The following is a 17,549-nucleotide window of genomic DNA, read 5'->3' as shown; positions in this document are numbered from 1 at the left end:
AGTTTCTCCCTATGGTCTGTGTTATATGAGTATTAACTATTTGAAAAAATACACTAACGAAACATGTGGCGCCATGGTAGAAGAAAAGAAAAAAAAAACGGAAGGTACGGAAACAGCAGGCACCCAACGTCGCTGAATTTCTGCTTTCTTGCGAATCTTTGAATGGCATATTAGGGTGATATAGGAGTTGGCATGTTCCTGTGGTTTCTGATAAACGGGCAAAACAGAGGGACACAAAAAGGGGGCTCTACTGTACCTTGCACTCAGGTATTCACTTCATCTATCTACAAGTGCCAGGGTCACGAGTATAGTCATCGATGATGTGATGTGGATTCTGTTAAAAAGAATATATTCTTGTTACTTGTAGATGTTTCCTTAAGTTAGGAAGTAGGAAATTTGAAATTAGAATATAACGTAGGTGAAGGGTTTATTGGGCTTGGAGCTGATGAATCGGGCTTCAGTTTATGGTCCAAATAAGTGAGGTCCCATTGGTTTTGAAACTTGAAAATTGAAACCCAGACCACAATTATTGCATTAAGATCTAATGAGTCAATAGTCAAGATTGAGGGGCTATAAGAAGGTTCCTGGAAAGCGGCAAAACATGTTCATTTTACCTGGATGTGCGTTTTTTTCCAACTTTGATTGCGACGCTTTTTGGTGATATGCATGAACCCCAGTTGCCACACCCATTTATTTTCCTTTTCATTAAACGGCTGCGGATTTTGAAAGGAACATGCCCATGGCGTCACCTTCAACTCAACGCCCCCAAGAAAAGAAAAATTAAACAAAACAAGACGACCATTTTTTTTCTATTTCAGATGTTTTCTTTCTTGCTGGGCGCTGTATATTAATTAAGTTAAAATGTTTAATAAGATGATTGTGTCTTTGATTAGAGCGAGGATTTGGATGTATAATTCTATTTCCCTTATCCAGAATAGAATAACACACACACTTAAATGGAAACCGCTCTTCAACCTTTACTATCCTAGTCACCAAATCTCCTTCCCACGTGCCCAACAATCCTTGCCCTTGCACCTTTTTTCTATTTTTTCTTTATTTCTTTTTACTTATCATTAGAGTAAAGATTGGTCTGCAAAATGGTTCCTTGAATAAGATATTTCAACTTTTCTGGAGGCATGTGACTTTTAGCTACGATGGAATATATTGGTTTTTTTTAAGAAAGATTGAACTTCTGACTGTAGGAGATAGCATTTAATACGATTTACTAGAATGCAATCAATCTCGGTGTATATTATAATAAGACAAAACACTAAATTGAAATAATTGAAATTTAAAATTTTGGCTAAAAATATGCATCTCTCATGATTGGGTTTTCCTATTTTGTGTTAAATTTTAAATTTTATGCAGTCGCCGGAAATTTTCAATTATATTTGTTATGTACTTTATTTTAATTATGCCTTTACCGTTGTTAAGTGAGAGAAGCTTGATGCAACATGGATTAAAAAAAAAGATGATGAGCATAACTCGATTTACAAAGCACATGTATTTTCGTTTAAATGGCATCCAATTGGTTCTATACATGTGACCCTATTAGGAAAAGAATAGCAGTAGGTAAGGGATGGTATGCAAAATGTAAGAAATTTTGATCAATTCAAAGTGGGAAATGGAGTTGCACCAAAATATGTTAGTTCAAGGAATGAGGTAACAAATTTTCGTTAGATTAGGAATCTACTCTAACATCTAAAAATTGAGCTGGAATCTCCGGTGTATAACACATAGTTTGAACTTCAAAATAATAATGATAAATAAATAAAATGGTTAGAGCATAGCACAATTTTTAGCTTTGGAGGATTTAACTAGCTGTTAAAAGAAAGAGATATCCATGGAGAGAGAAGAGGATCAAATCTAATGAAAAAGTGGTCTTATGTTTGTGTCATTTTCAGAGGAATTGTGAAGGGAGGGGCTGAAAAAAGTTGGAGATTGAATAAAAGTTATGGGCCCCACGACACATGGTAAGAAGAAAATAATAATAGAAAAAGAAAAGGCAAAAGAAAGGTAGAATGGAAATGTATAGGAAACATCCTTCCTCTTGTATTTTTGTGTTGTGGGTATGGTAATTATGGAATCCTTTACTTGGAATGCAAGCACATCCACTTTAATTTTTATATATTTTATAGCTTTAAAACTGTACTGTGACAATCCCCCAAGTCATCAGTGACATAATGTCAATGTGAGAGTTGGTAGCTGAGCTGTGGGTACTATAAATATTAAATTGAACCCTAATGCCAAGCGGACTCCCTATATTTCACAAATTATATAATTCCACTAGTGTTTTTGTTTCAAACAAAACCACGAGTGGGTCACTTGTGTTTATCTTCTACTTTGATATTAAAAAAAAAAAAAAAAGAGTCAATTCACATCTCCACGAGTGTACCAATAAAAATGTTAATTAAAAATCACATAAATTAAAATTTAAACTTCTATATGAATTAAGAGATGGTGACGTTGGCTCATCAAATTCTAGACTAATCATACATTGAATTAAATAACTCTACTTCACTCAAAGTTTTTTATTAATAAAAAAGCGTCGAATCGGATGGAAGAGAGAATAGATAATTATTTGACATTATTTTCTTTATATAATTTTGAAAGGTTAACAAGTACTTAAAATAGTGATTAAAATAAAAACCTTTTACCCCTATTAAAATTCTTGTAATCATTCATAACTACGTAAGACTATAAATATTGTTTCAAAATTTTTATTTTTTAATACAAACACATATTAGTATAATACAAACCAAAATAACCTACCTTCTAATTACAAATAACTAAATTATAATAGCTTAGTTTTATAATAACTCTATTTACCACAGGACACTCTTAAAGAATGTTTTTTCCTTAGTTAATTTGTGAATATTAAATGGGTCTGATAAACCTAAGCAGTTAAGTTTTTCTGAAAAAAAAAAGGAAAAAAGAGTATTTAAGTTTTTTCTATATACTGATAAAAGTATATATTAAAGATTTGAAAAGGACGTTTAAAGAGCGTTATAAGAAGTGTGTATTATGTGTTGTTGGTGGTGGCACGTGCAGAAATGGGAGGGTCAAAGACCAAAATACAAGTTCATTCAAAATTTCAAAGGGGAGACCGGGAAGAGAGAGAGAAAGAGAAGGTGGGGATTTATGGATAGGATCGGCTGGTGGGGTCCAGCTGCTGACCATTTTGTCGACCGTCAATTTCCTTTATGACCACCCAGCTGAGCCCAACCTTTTTTCCCTTAGCCGACATTCACCACCTCTTCCATGCTGACGCGAGCAGTGACACCTTTACTCTCTTCTCCTTAATTGAATCCCTCTTTTTCTTATATTTCTTTTTCTTTCATCCCATGGCGTTCCATTAATCAAATATAATAATATGATATGAGATGCTTAGCTTTAGCTTCTAGAAGATGGAGAATGGATACTACCTCCCCCACGTGTTTCCTTCTTCTCTATAAATATCTCTCTTTCTCTCTCACAAAATTCCCCAATTCCCACCCGCCGCTCATCGGAGGAGATCAAGATTAGCCTTTTCCACCGCCACCGTATATCAACAAACACAGAAAGAGATATAGGCTTCGAGGCCAAGTGTAAAAAGAACAGCAGCAAAGCGCTAGCAAATGACCGTAGCTGGGCTCGAGTTACCTCCAGGCTTCAGATTTCACCCTACTGATGAGGAGCTAGTCCTTCACTACCTCTGCAGAAAGTGCTCCTCTCAACCCATCGCCGTTCCCATTATCAAGGAGATTGATCTTTACAAATACGACCCCTGGCACCTCCCTGGTATTTTCCTTTTTACCTTTCCTATTTTCTCTTCTCTTCTCTTCTCTTCTCTTCCATCTTCTCTTTTCATCTCATCATTTTCTTTTCTCTCTTCTCCAGAATTGGCCGTCTGTGGTGAAAAGGAGTGGTATTTCTTCTCCCCTAGGGACCGTAAATACCCTAACGGCTCCCGCCCCAACCGCGCCGCTGGAACAGGCTACTGGAAGGCCACCGGTGCTGACAAACCCATCGGCCGCCCCAAAACTCTTGGTATCAAGAAGGCACTCGTCTTCTACGCCGGAAAGGCCCCCAGGGGCGTCAAGACCAATTGGATTATGCACGAGTATCGCCTCGCTAACGTCGATAGATCTGCTGCCAACAAAACCAACAACTTGAGAGTAAGTAACAACAACCTATATTTTCTGTTCAAATGGATCCATTATCAATCTATTGGTTGCCTGATTGGGTTGGTTAAATCGAATGAATTTGCAGTTGGACGACTGGGTGCTATGTCGTATCTACAACAAGAAGGGTTGCATAGAAAAGCATTACCAATCCACCGACGACAAGGCAGCCGAATTCCCTGATTTCGAGGATGAGAAACCCAATATTACCACCAACATGGTACAACTCCCTCTCCACAACCAGTTGCAAATGGAGACCTCCGACTCCGTCCCCAGAATGCAGACCGAATCCTCCAGTGGCTCGGATCTCGTGACGTCGCCGGAGCTCACCTGGGATAAGGAGGTCCAAAGTCAATCCAAATGGGAAGGAGAAGGAGGAGGAGAAAGAGCAGCAGTAGCTGATTTCGACTTCTTTGAGTTCAATTACATGGATTCTTTCTCCATGCCAGAGGACGTTCCATTTGGAAGCCAGGTTCAGTTCCAGATGGACCATTTGTCGCCATTGCAGGACATGTTTTCATATCTACAGAGGCAGATTTAACCGCCGCTGCAGAAGCAACAGCGGTAAAGGCATAGACTAAGGGGATGCATTCAACCCCGTCGCCAGGCTTCATCTCTCTACCATATATATAAACATATTATTCATATTTTTACACAACGGTTAGCAAATTCTTTGATAAGCCGAAACCAATATGGCCAGAAAGTATTGTTTGTGTGGGTCTCTCCTCTTCTCTTCCTTTGTTGTAATGAAGAATGTAGTTGATTAGAAGAAAATTGAGCTATGCTTCCAAAGTTGATTGAACTTCGATTCATCCTCCTCAAGCCAAAACCAAGAGGAGCGATGGTAGTGACATTACAATTTGCCAACACAGGCCTTAGTCCTGACACCTCGACCCACTAGTCATTTAAGCATTGTATATTCCCAACGCTGCCTGCAATCAACGAAACCAAATAGTGCTGCACCAGTCATGGATGTGAAATCTAACTCATCTCATCTTTGTAATTCCAAAAGCAGAGTTAATAAAAAATGTCACTTCTAATTCTATTACTTCATTTGGTACATCAAACTGTTTTTCATAATGTTAATGTTACAACACAGCAACTTGTTCGGTTGCATTAGTTACATCTTCGATGGCGTCGTTGCAAGTCTCCTACCCTATCGCCATATGCAAGGATTTTCCCTCAAACTAAACTACTTTCTGATCATATGTATGGATGTATATATCTTTTGCATGCTACCAACTCGAGACTTGAGACTTGGGAACCCGATCACAGTTAGCAGTAGCCCATCCAATTGCTTGCTTCTCATTGTTGTATACTACCATTTTATCTTGCATCGATATATCTGTCAACAAAAGCATACAGAAGATGTGGATTCTTTTTCTCTTCTCTCTCTCTAATAAAAGAATATTCTTGCATGGTTTCGAAGGCTTCGAGAAAATAATGTAACATGTGCATGCAATAAATTAAAATAACGTACCACCGATGATATTCGAGTTTTCAAGACCAACGTCGGTGCCGTTCAGAATTCCCAAGCAAACATTTCCCATGGACTGCATTCCAAAGTTATCTTATATAATTGAATTCGTTCAACTTGAAAATCCAAATAAAAGAAATGTCAAGTGAATAGCAGTTGGAGTTGAGGCGTGGAGCTTTTACCGATATTATCATGTAACCTTCTATTGGTATTTCAAACACTGCTTTGCTTCTTCCACCATTGGAAAAGCTCAAGGCCAATGGCTTGAAATATTTTCTCACATCACGTAAGCTTTTGATTGGCTTCCGCCCTCTCCAGCAGAGCGGAAGCGTATCATCGTCCATGGCTTCTCTTAGCGGTTTTCCAGCTAATTCTCTATTCAACTACAAAAACAGTGCCAACATGAATTGAAGAATCACTGCGTATTAACCCAAAGTTTTCATGAGATAGAAAGATTTAATCTTCCCACGCAGTCTAGTTTCTTTTACAGATGATTTACCAATGATGTTAAAACTTGATAAGCCTGAGCATTGAAGTATGTGTAAGAGCTCCCACTGTCAAAAACTACAAACAAATTCCTGAGTCCAGTACTTCTTCCATTGAACATTAGTTCTCCAAACCCAGGGGAGTAGTGCTTCCTGATACAATCACACAAGGGGCAGGTTTTATAAAGACAGAAGCTAACATGAATCATTACAATAATATATATATATATGATCAAGGCAAGTTGTTTACGGGTAGTCCCGTGACATGGGCGTCCAAACTAAGCGATAGGGATCATAAATGCCATCCCCAAAGAAAAGATATCCTCCTCCTTTGCTATTGAAACAGTGACCAACGACATTACGAACAATGCCTTGATTATGCAGTTGTGAGACGATGCTTACTGCTCCTCTTCCAAGGCCCAGTATTCCATCCATGGGGTGATAAGATGACGATCCAGGATCTTGATCATAACCACATCTGAGTAATCAAATGAAAACTAACTCAGTACTCCAGATTCAAATAGATAAAAATACATACCGCCTCTACATGCATGCTATTTACCCACATGAGCTGACAACTGCAGTTTGCAAGGAGGAGAAATTAGCAAAGTGAATATCAATCTCTTGTCCAAGATAATCTTTATTGATGACTATAAAAATTACAAATCAGAATCATTATGTCCATCAAAATTTCTAGGCCCGTTGCTATCTTAAATAAGTGTTTTCTTGAAGTAACCCATCACTTGAATGCACACGTTTGTTATTCAACATATACTCTAGTTTCACATTCACGCTATCATTACCTTGAAATATAAGGGAAGTGCAAAACATAAGATATGACAGCATTATATGATGTTTCTTTTTCAAGACTCTCAAGTGACATTGTAATTGGAAATAGCAAGGCTGATATAGAGAGCTAGGAATTCATCAGTACACTGAATTGAGATGAATTACTGGAGGCAGTTGAGCAGTTTACCCGAGGGCCAGACGGGGTCTAATTGGGTCTCCATTGGTTAAGTTGAGAGGAAATACATCCCTGACAAGGACTCCAAGAGATGAACCACCATCTGCATACTCAACCTCGTAGTCACATTGATCTGGGTTTTCGCATCTGTGGTCCATAGATGAGTGCAAGGACATGCACAGAGGGTCCTTACAAGGGACTAGATCGTTGCTTGGTTGATAGAGCGGATGAAGTGTCTGTGAAGGAAACAAGGCCATGAGTTTGAAGCAGTCAACCTTAATTCTCAACCTCAAAAGAAATGCAATGATTTTTAAAGGTCGTGAGAGACTGAGCGAAAGAAGGAAAAAAAGCACTAAGCACATCAGGAAGAAATATAACGGGAACATAGAACAAAATAGACCATTCAAGAATGAAATTTTGGGTTACTTATGATCAAAATTAACTAATTTTGGGTTACTTGTGATCAAAATTAATTTAACTGAAGCTAAAGCTGTATTTTAATAACTATCTTACATCGTTTAGTTCATCACATTTACAAGAATCTCCAAATTTGCAACAAAGAAAAGTTTACCTCAGTGCACTGTTGACATGGAGCGTCACATTGAAGCCAAGTCAGATCACTACCGGTGTCGGGATCTAAAAAGTAAGGCTTTGGAGGCTGTCCTACATAAAGAGTAACGTTATAGAACCTGAAAAAAGACACGGATTATAGTGACCTCCAAACATATTAATGAAAATCAGTATTTAGGATCTGACAGTAAAGAAGTTAGCCTGCGACGTTCGTAAATAAAAACATTCAGTAAAGTGGGTTTGAAATTTTTAGAAGTATTTGATTTGGGGATATTGTATTTTGCTACAAAGTTGAGAAAAAATCACTCATAAATACACTCCTCAAAAGCAATTGCACAGGAATGGATAGCACAGGAGAGAAGCAAACATGAGAGAGCACAGTCTCGCAATCATCTTTTCTTCAATCTTAACACGCGAGCGAAGATACAATAAGATCAAGAATGAGGAAGGACAACTGGGATTATCATACATCAATGTGAAAAGTATATTAGGAGTCATCATATTCACATTGGACTTCGTACTGTATAACAGTAGAGTAAACTCGAAATGGGAAAAACAAAAGCTGGACACCGTCGTATCTTTGAGCAGAGTTATAGCTTACCCATTTGGATAGACGTTCCCTTGAAGAGGCAACACAATGGAGGATGAAGCAAACGAAGAAGATGCTGTCGGAACCGACAGAATTGGCCTCTTTCTCTCCCATGGCTTATCCTTAAAGAACGACGAAGCTGAACACGGAGCCAAACAACTCATGGAGGCCACCATCAGAGCCAGTACCACCAATACCCATTTGCCCATGATTTGGTAGACAAGGCTGATAAAATGAGTATCTCTGTCTTTGGGTATTATGGGAATGGAACAAATATCTGGTACGGGCAAAAAATGGCTGTTATTGATTTGTTATTCTAGGTGGAGGTTTGGAGTTTAAGAGGCCTTAGTGTTGTTAGGGAACCATGGATTCACATTACCCAAGCACCTTTCTTTTCCAAGGGTTCAACTACAGAACCTTTTGCCACAATTTTGGTTTTTCTTGTACGTTATTCTCAACGTTCTGGTGCATTTGTGATTCTTTACCTCCACTGAGGTGGAGACTTCAGAAGAGGTATTCTTATTCTTTTCCTCACGTCTTGGATGAAAGATAGCAATTTGCTGAAGAGATCTTTAAGATTCCTTTGCGCCATACTAATCATTCATTACAAGTACAGGTAATGGAAAAGACCAATAACCAAAAAAAAATTAAAAGGAATGGACCGTCTATTGAGCTTTTCAAAAAATGCATATTTTACACAACTTTAATATCCCATATCCACTGCCTTATAGAATATAACAACAAATAATGATAGTACTCTCTACAACAAAAGATGAGTAAAAAGGGCAAAACGCATTACTGTGAAGTGCAATTCCAACTCGTAACCAAGCCATTCCAAAGTCAATATTACACATTGAGAATTATTTAACTACTGAATTGATTGATGTCAGGACCACAAATGGCAAAGATTAAAATGTTGTACAGTTAAAAGAAAACTTAGGGCTACTATAAACTTCGAAGCATTGTCATGAAAGCACATTTGGTCTGCAATGAAGGTGATGACTAGAGATACTTCCTTGCGAGTGCGCGAACTTTTGTGTCAAAATGTGAAGACGTGATGCGGGATCCAGGCAAGTAGAGGGGATTGAGTATAGTCTGCAAATTCACAAAGCCAATTTCAGTCATGTGCAGGGCAACAATGCAGAAAAAATATCTGGAACACAACAAGGTTCATGCCACAGCCATTCATTGAAAACAGGGGGAACACATAGAAGACCAAAGCCCACCAAATAACCAAGACTTACCCAGCGTTTAATTGTCTTGAATTGATTAACTTATAATTCTTCCGATAGATGAGTATCAAGTAAGTTTGATTCAAAGCCGAAAAATCACATCCATGGAAATACTTAACTACGAAACATTATATACAGAGCTTAGGCCCCTTGTTGTCGTTGCCTATCAAATGGAATGGACAATATTATGAAATTATATGACAAGTAGTCCTCAAAATTATTTACTATAGTCAAAATCTTTGCAAAAACACTGTTGCATCTTCCATGAAGCTCCAAAAATTAGAGAGTAGACTGAAGGTGATCAAACCAAAGTACCAAACCTTTATTTATCTACTGTTACGGCAAACATTAAAAATGAAATTTAAGGTCTTGAAATCCTAGCTTGACGAAAACTTGCAAAATTTGATAGGAATACTAACTGCGCTAAAATCCAAAAGAGTAATCAACCAAGGAGAGTAGTAACAGAAGTTTTCAAATGGATAAAATCAAACTAGAATCATCAAGAAAAGTTAAATTTCAGTTGCAGAATAGCCTACATTGATTGGGAAATTTTGCCAATAGAACGTAAACAATGCTGCGGATGGGAGGCCCTCATGAACCTACTATTATGATAGCCGTTACAAGTAAGCAGAACAACAATTACACTCCCGTTTACACCACTTTTCTTCTATTCAAACAGAAACGCTTATTGGTTTCTTAGTCGGGAAAAGTCTTATTGGCTAATGGAAGAAAAAAGTCTCCAATAGAGAGAGAAAATATAGATATAAAAATCAGGAGAGGATGAGAGACAAGTTAACATGAATATTTAACACTCGAGTACAAGAGGGACTCGGGGGATTAGAACCCCAGGGTTAGATGTTAGGTGAGCTACGTTTTTTTTTGCCATGAAATCGTTATCGCTTATTCTAGGCCATTTTGTCTATGTGGTGCAATCAATTCAAAGGATAACACTAAAGGACACTTCGGAGGGAAACAATCTTGGTATGTCATAAACATAGTTTTTCTACAAATAGTTCATTCAACAACTCAATCGTTATTAATATAACTTATTAAAAACGTACCACTACTAGATAATAACAATACTTTTTAACTCTAGCACATGATTTCAAGTCAATCTATCTATTTTATTTCCAAAAACCAATTAAATTTTCCTAGAAGAAATAGGTCTGAAGGACTATCCTTGAAGATATAGGTCACATTCCAGTGCTACGGAAACAATAATAACACTTAGGAGGGATCTAAAGGAGCCTTAAATCTGAGCACCTGACATGGCCAAACAACAAGGGCTCTCAAAAAGATAAACCAACCCCACCACCCACCATCTCATGTTTCATTCACAATGACAACTTGATCTTGTAACAAATCAACCCGTTACGCTTTTTGATGAATATACACAATCAGGACTCGAGGAATGCAATTTATTTATTTATTATTATTATTTCTTCTTTTTTTCTTTTTCTTTTTTTTTTTAGTTCAGCAACTGTGAGTGAGATCAAATCATCGACCTTTGAGATGATAACTAATGCCTTTTATCTATGCTCATATTGGAGTGATACAATTTGCTTATTTACAACTGTTCTGTTTTTACATATATATATATATAACTCCACTAAGCAAGAACCTTTTTTTTTCCTTCTTTTTCAGATAATGCAACTGCAAGCACTTTCATTGAGATAGAAATTAAAAAAAAAATACAAGGCATATGACCTTTCTCACAAAAGGAGGATGGAGGAGGAAGGGAACTATCCGATCGTAACTCTGAAGTCCATTTGATGGGCAACCACAAGACCAAATTTCTGGAAGAACAAATTCTAGACATAGTGTGCAACTCTCCAAAGTATGTGATCCAAGTTTTCACCGACCTTCCAACATAATACAAAAAAGGGCCCCCTAACAACAATAACCTCTTCCTCCTCGAGAGCCTATCCAAAATGTTCACACATTTATGTAAAAGTTGCCAGGTAAAGAATCTATCCTTCTCAAGAATCTTATTCCTCTGAAGGGCTGAAAAAACATACTAATGGGAAGGAGAAGGATTCACCAGACAAAAAAAATGGAATTACAAAAGAATCCCTCCAGAGGATTGAGATTCCAGACAAGTAGATCCTTTCTCCCATATCTAAAGTTAAACTCCCCCAACAACGACAGCAAAGAGATGACATTTGTAGCTTCCCTATCAGTCAAAGAGCGGTTAAACCCGAAGAAAAAGGAAAACAAGCTCCCCAACCAAATAAAAAACCCAGAAACAAAATGATTTCTAGAGAGGGATAAATGATAAAGATGAGGAAATGGAAGCAGAGAGGTTTATCTATCCCCAAGCATTGATCACCCCAGAATCATACTTCCTCACCCTCCTCTACCCTACCACACAACAGACAGAATGGTAGAAAGAGGGCAGCTTGTTAGAAATATCCTTCCACAAATTCTAGTCGATGCCTTTAATCCCACCTGACAACCACTCAAAGGGATGAGGCCCAAACTTGCAAGCAATATCCTTGTGCAAAAAGGTAATAGAATCAAGAGCAAAATGCGAAAGCCATTTAGCAGGGCTTTCATAACAAATTTTAATTCCCCCAGTTCATCGATCTCCCATCTAACTCGTTGCAGTCTGTTTCCTTCTTCCACCTCTTCCCAAAGGAAGTTACACATCAGTTTTTCAATGTCCACCAGGTTCTAAACGAAGAAAATAAGTAAAAGGGAATGCCACTCGTGTCTGACCGAATCAAAGTATGCCTCCCAGCTTTGGAAAAGTAACTTAATCAACTAAGATATACTTCAATCAACCAATATAATATACATAACATAGAAAAATTAAGCACAACACTCCCCCGCGTGTTGTTGAAAAACACACACACATACACACACTAAGCACCACAAGCAATAACAATAGTGATACAGAAGAAAAAATGTCCAACTTACCTTTATGTAAAGCTCATGAACCTCTTGAAAAAAACTCTTGATTCCATCGTCATTGCGAGAGTCGTGAAGTAACATCAATCGCGTATGTAGTGAATAGTCAAAGGAAAATCAGAATATTGGTAAAAGAAGGGAACAATATGAACTACGAACTGAAATTAATCTCTCAAATGTATTTAGAATGCCTGAATCGTAGGAAACCATGTATCTCGTATAATGAAAAGGTTTGATCGCAGATTCCAATAATTCAATATACCAGTAATGCAATGGTGGGGGGTGGGGTACAGATGCAAAAGATTCAAAGATAAAACTTTCATTAATTTAGAGTTGAGTTTTACGGGTGCGTGCATTAATGAAATTTGACACAATTTCCAACATAGTGTGCCTGACAACCCTCTCGACATTAAAGGATATGACCAGCGGTTACATAGACAGACACCACCAAATCATTGAACCTATCGACTGCTTTCAAGAACCTGCATAAAATCCAAAAAGGTAGTTAAGGCGAAATTTAAAGGGGAAAAGAACAAAAAGAAAAATAAGATAGAGGAGGCGTCTCGATGATCTAATAAAGAACTAGAAGGAATGCGAACTCACATGGCACTAGTAGTCCATGCCAGGTCTTGGACAATGTCAAGGGACGCATGCAATATAAATTGATGCAGCTGGGCGGAATCCTCTCTCTTTCATGTCATGCCAAAAAGATGAGCGACTAATGACAGTCAAAACTAAAGTAATTAACGATATCACCTTTTATTGGCGATCTTGTGAAGGAAACATTCAGCCTAAACATGAAAAACAAAATGGAAAGCAAAGAAGAAGAAGAAGAAGAAGAAGAAGAAGAAGAAGAAGAAGATACTTTAACAGCAGATCCGACTTCAGCTTCATAAATTGGGATATTGTTCCTACTGACGATGATGAAACAAGCTGTGTTCGCCATTCTGAGTAGCAATTCGGAAGGTCTCTGGTGGAGTGAGACGACAGAGAGTTAAAGGGAGGGGCGGGCTGGGCTGGGCTTGGATGGAAGAGGCACGCCAGATGGGCTGGATTTGAGTATGGGCTGTTTGCCTTCGCTGTTTGGAGCTAGACTCCAGCACAAAAATTTGAAATAATGGTAGGAATAGCAAAAAGGTGCGCCAATTGGGGTTTTTAGCAAAATTGTTGGTTAATAATTTTTTTTTTTTTGGGCTAAAATCTTATTTTGGTCCATAAATATTTAGCAAAACGTTTTTATTTCTCATTTGTTGTTTCTAATTTTGTAAGAAACGAGTATGTTTGGTAATGCTTCCTATTTCTCGTTCCCAAAATAATTAGAAACGTTTCTCTTTTAATTAAGAATTAGCTTGAACAAAAAAACAAGTTCTCTTGTTCGCTTCTTAAATATTTCTCTCGTGGGCTTTCTTTGTTTCTTTAATAGGTATTAACATTGAAGATGAAAATGAATGAAGATTGAATAGCCCAATGAGTGTTGCTTATCATAAATTTATGTATTATCTTCCTCCAAAAAAATTGTCAATGGCTTCGTTCATGGCTTGTTAAGTTTAGTTTGTTTGTGTAAATTTGATGCCTTTGTTGACATCCTTACAATAGTTAAGTTTGGTGATTTTGACTATTCAAAGTATGGCTCGGAGTAAAAATAAGAGTCTGTTTGATAATGTTCTCATTTTCTATTTCTAGTTTTTTTAAAAACGAGCGTGTTTGATAATATTTACCATTTCTTTCCAAAATATTATAAACGTTTCTCAATTGGATAGAATTTGTGAAAAAAAAATGTTTTTTGGTTTCTTTCCTATCGTTTTTCTCTCTCCAAATCTTTATAGCCGCACAACTACCTCTTCTTCTCTTAAACTAGGACACGCACCAATAGCTACTCTCTTCTCCTCTCAAGTTGGGGCACGCACATGCTTTTACTAAGGGTCAGTTTGGTAAAGTTCTTGTTCCTTGTTTATTGTTTTTGTTTCCATTTTTTAAGAAACAGAAATGTTTGATAGCGTTCCTTGTTTCTCGTTTTTAAAAAAGTATAAACGTTTCTCATTTTAGAAGGAATTATTGGAAAAAAAAAATAGTTTCTTCTGTTTCGTTTCTCAATTACTTCTATTGATTTCCTTTTTTCAATTTATTTCAATTTGTTTCCTTTTCCTTTTTCTCAATTATTTTTATCTGTTTCCTTTTCATTTTTCTCAATTATTTTTATTGGGTTTTTTCTTTTTCTCAATTATTTTTATTTGTTTCTTTTTTTTTCTCAATTATTTTTATTGGTTTCCTTTTCATTTTTCTCAATTATTTTTATTTCTTTTCTTTTCCTTTTTCTCAATTATTTTTATTGGTTTCACCTTCGGGTTTCTCAATTATTTTTATTGGTTTCATTTTATTGTTTCTCAATTATTTTTATTCATTTTCTTTTCCTTTTTTTCAATTGTTTTTATTGGTTTATTTTCATTTTTTTAATTATTTTTATTGGTTTCCTTTTCATTTTTCTCAATTGTTTTTATTTGTTTTCTTATCATTTTTCTTAATTATTTTTATTGGTTTCTTTTCCTCTTTATCTCCATCATCTTCTAATCATCCTCTTCCTCTTTCACTCATCATTTTCCTCTGCACACCGTCTTCCTCTTCACCTATCATCGTCTTCCTCGACAACCCGAACTCTTCCTCTTCGTCGGATCCATAGTTTTGTCTGATTGTTCCTCTTCGTCAAATCAATAGTTTTTGTCTTCCTCTTTGTGCGAATCTGGATTTTCCTAGAGTTAAAGGTTAAATTTTGTTTTGTTTCTTTCAATTATGAATATTGAAGACATAATAACTTATTTTAAAATTAATATTAAATTCTATATGTTATGAAATACGATGAGTTTGTTGAAATTGGTGGATTAAAAAGTGAGTTGACATCATCTAGGAGAAATGACCCGAGTGAGAGATGATATTGTCAATAAAAAATTTGGCAACATTTGAAGGATAAATATAATTTTATGTTTATGTTATTATTTTTATTCGTACATTGATATTTTTTCGTATTAAATGAATAAACTTTTGATGATTTCTTTTTTATGTTTGATGGATAGACCTATATTTTTGTTTAATGTTTAATTGAAGTAGATGTGAAAAATAAAAAAAAAAATCTATAAGAAAATCAGTAAACAAGAAACAGTTATCAAACACATTTTTTGTTTATGTTCCTTTTTTTTCAAGAAAGAAGAAATAGAAATAGTTATCAAACGCATTGTTGTTTCTTATTCTAAAAAAATAAGAAACAGAAAACGGGGAACAAGAAACAAGAAGTAGAGAATGGGAACGTTACCAAACATGCCCTAAATCACCAATTGATTTGGGGTTTTGGTGGAGATTTTAGCTTATTTTGCCTGAAGAGCACTATTGTGAGGAGTCTGATGTCCGATTAGGTAGATTATTGAGATGGGGAATGGCTACCGTGATGCTTCTACAATAACGAGAATTTTGAGGAAAAAACTATAAATTTAAAGTAAGTACGAAGATTTGGTTGGATGTTCAAAAGATGTGAGTTGATTTCATGTTTTAAGATGAGATTGATTGCATGGGTTTTTTTAGTTATAGGGGTTGATTAGAATTTCTTTTTGCTAACGAGAGATACGGCAAAGTAAGATGTTTCATTTTGTAAAGTAGCAAAAAAAAAAAAAAACTTTTAATATTAGAAAAAAATGGAAAACTGAACTTCATAATTATTAATTACAAATTCACGATGGATCAAAATACCAGCAAATTCAGAAAAATCTAAAATTACCATTGATTAAAAATTATTTTTAAATTCTACTGTTTCTTACAAGAGTATAATCCAAATCCGATCAAGATTCGATTAACCGTAGTTCTACAAAATAATAGGTAAAGAAATATCTATTAATTATTGCAAAATATATATAGAATTTTCAAAAACATCGAACATGAAATTATTTTTCGAAAGAAACTAACAAAAATTATGTATTCCATGAAGTCGGGCAAACAATTTCGACATAATCAATAACACCATAAATAACCTGTATTTGCACCTCATTTAAAATATCACATAACCTTAATTATTGAGTCTAAAGACTACAGATACCATATAGTTAAAAAAAAAAAAATAGTTAAACACACCTATTCAAAAGAGAGAGAAAAAAGAAAAACAAGAGGGAAGAATAACTCGATAACTAACATATTAAAAAATCAAAGATTCTTTTGATGGAAACATGTCCAAACTTCTTGATATTAAAAAGGCATGCATACAAATCTATACAAGGGATACCAAGTCTTCAAAATATTTATTTGTCAAATTCGAATTAGTTTGTAATTAAAACAATTCAACTATGAAAAAAGAAACTTGTAAATTGATTACTTAAAAGCATGCTTTGAACTGTTGTCAGTTTTTTTTTAAGGTTTAGAAATTTAATGAAAATGTTGGATTTAATAGGCTTGAAATTGAGATTAAAAAAACAAATCATTGGTCACTAACCCTTAATCTAACTTTTTTTTTTTAAGAGGTAAATCTAATTTATAAAAACATGGTTTACGAAATCGAGCCGCCAAATGATAATACCTTGTTTCAAAAGAGAACCAATTGGTTTCAACTCAAATCCAAAATCAATAGTTAGTTCAAAAGGTATTTAGATAGGTTCAAAAGGGAAGTCAAAATTTTCAAACTGTATGAATGAATTTCTACTCAAATTATAAACTAGAAACTCAGGTCTATGATAGCATAAAAAATGTGCTATTTAATTATGCTTAATTTGAAAGCATTCCATGATTTTACGTTTTTATTTTGCTATTTTCTAGGCTTCGACCAAACCAAAGTTAGAATTCGGTGTTGAAGTCGATTTGGAGACAAAATGAACGAAAAGAAAGTAAAGTGGCATCAAATGAGTCAAAGGGGTGCAAAAGAGTTTAAATAGTTCTATGACTTTATTGCTCACATCACATAACGTTATAATAATTTGATGTTCGTTTGCACAAAATTGTTTGTCAACGCACGCAACACGACACCCTTGTGTTTTTTATAAATAAAATTTTCGTCGATGGGTTTAATCTACCTCTGATTCTAGCGTCTCTGGTTAGTTTTCTCTTTATTTTCTTAACACTTCCAATTTGTTTAAGTCCCCTAACCCTTATGCATCATTCAACATGTGGATGGAAGATTGAGGTGTTTT

General features: G+C 35.6%; 3 protein-coding genes across 5 annotated transcripts; 1 reads left to right on the top strand and 2 right to left on the bottom strand.

The window, feature by feature from the left end:
- Window positions 1–3,425: 3,425 nt before the first annotated feature.
- Window positions 3,426–4,945, top strand: ATAF (NAC domain-containing protein 2). Its single transcript, NM_001297494.1, is given in 3 exon segments — window positions 3,426–3,780; window positions 3,880–4,157; window positions 4,252–4,945. Coding segments are annotated over 3 exon segments (894 nt in total). The 5' UTR covers window positions 3,426–3,617; the 3' UTR covers window positions 4,705–4,945.
- Window positions 4,946–5,180: 235 nt separating this feature from the next.
- Window positions 5,181–8,849, bottom strand: LOC103499584 (aspartic proteinase Asp1). Of its 2 annotated transcripts, none has more exons than XM_051079176.1 (8): window positions 8,261–8,849; window positions 7,661–7,747; window positions 7,102–7,325; window positions 6,376–6,603; window positions 6,140–6,278; window positions 5,823–6,023; window positions 5,644–5,716; window positions 5,181–5,508 (listed from the first exon to the last, which is right to left on the bottom strand). In XM_051079176.1, the coding sequence occupies exons 1-8, from the start codon at window positions 8,360–8,362 to the stop codon at window positions 5,399–5,401; spliced, it is 1,164 nt and encodes a 387-aa protein (XP_050935133.1). In that variant the 5' UTR covers window positions 8,363–8,849; the 3' UTR covers window positions 5,181–5,398. The 2 variants fall into 2 exon arrangements, with proteins under 2 accessions (XP_050935133.1, XP_008460823.2); XM_008462601.3 differs by having other exon boundaries at window positions 7,661–7,778; window positions 8,261–8,844.
- A 172-nt stretch (window positions 8,850–9,021) lies between these two features.
- On the bottom strand, window positions 9,022–13,419 carry LOC103499581 (uncharacterized). Of its 2 annotated transcripts, none has more exons than XM_051079177.1 (5): window positions 13,256–13,419; window positions 12,994–13,079; window positions 12,812–12,872; window positions 12,400–12,489; window positions 9,022–9,343 (listed from the first exon to the last, which is right to left on the bottom strand). In XM_051079177.1, exons 1-5 carry the CDS (start codon window positions 13,334–13,336, stop codon window positions 9,251–9,253), a joined length of 411 nt encoding a protein of 136 aa, XP_050935134.1. In that variant the 5' UTR covers window positions 13,337–13,419; the 3' UTR covers window positions 9,022–9,250. The 2 variants fall into 2 exon arrangements, with proteins under 2 accessions (XP_050935134.1, XP_050935135.1); XM_051079178.1 differs by having other exon boundaries at window positions 12,400–12,486; window positions 13,256–13,418.
- Window positions 13,420–17,549: the final 4,130 nt, after the last annotated feature.

The sequence above is a fragment of the Cucumis melo genome, chromosome 11, assembly GCF_025177605.1.
Source record: "Cucumis melo cultivar AY chromosome 11, USDA_Cmelo_AY_1.0, whole genome shotgun sequence".
Taxonomy (NCBI): Eukaryota; Viridiplantae; Streptophyta; class Magnoliopsida; order Cucurbitales; family Cucurbitaceae; genus Cucumis; species Cucumis melo.
The sequence above is the reverse complement of the archived record's forward strand: the minus strand, read 5'-3'. Positions and strand labels throughout refer to the sequence as shown.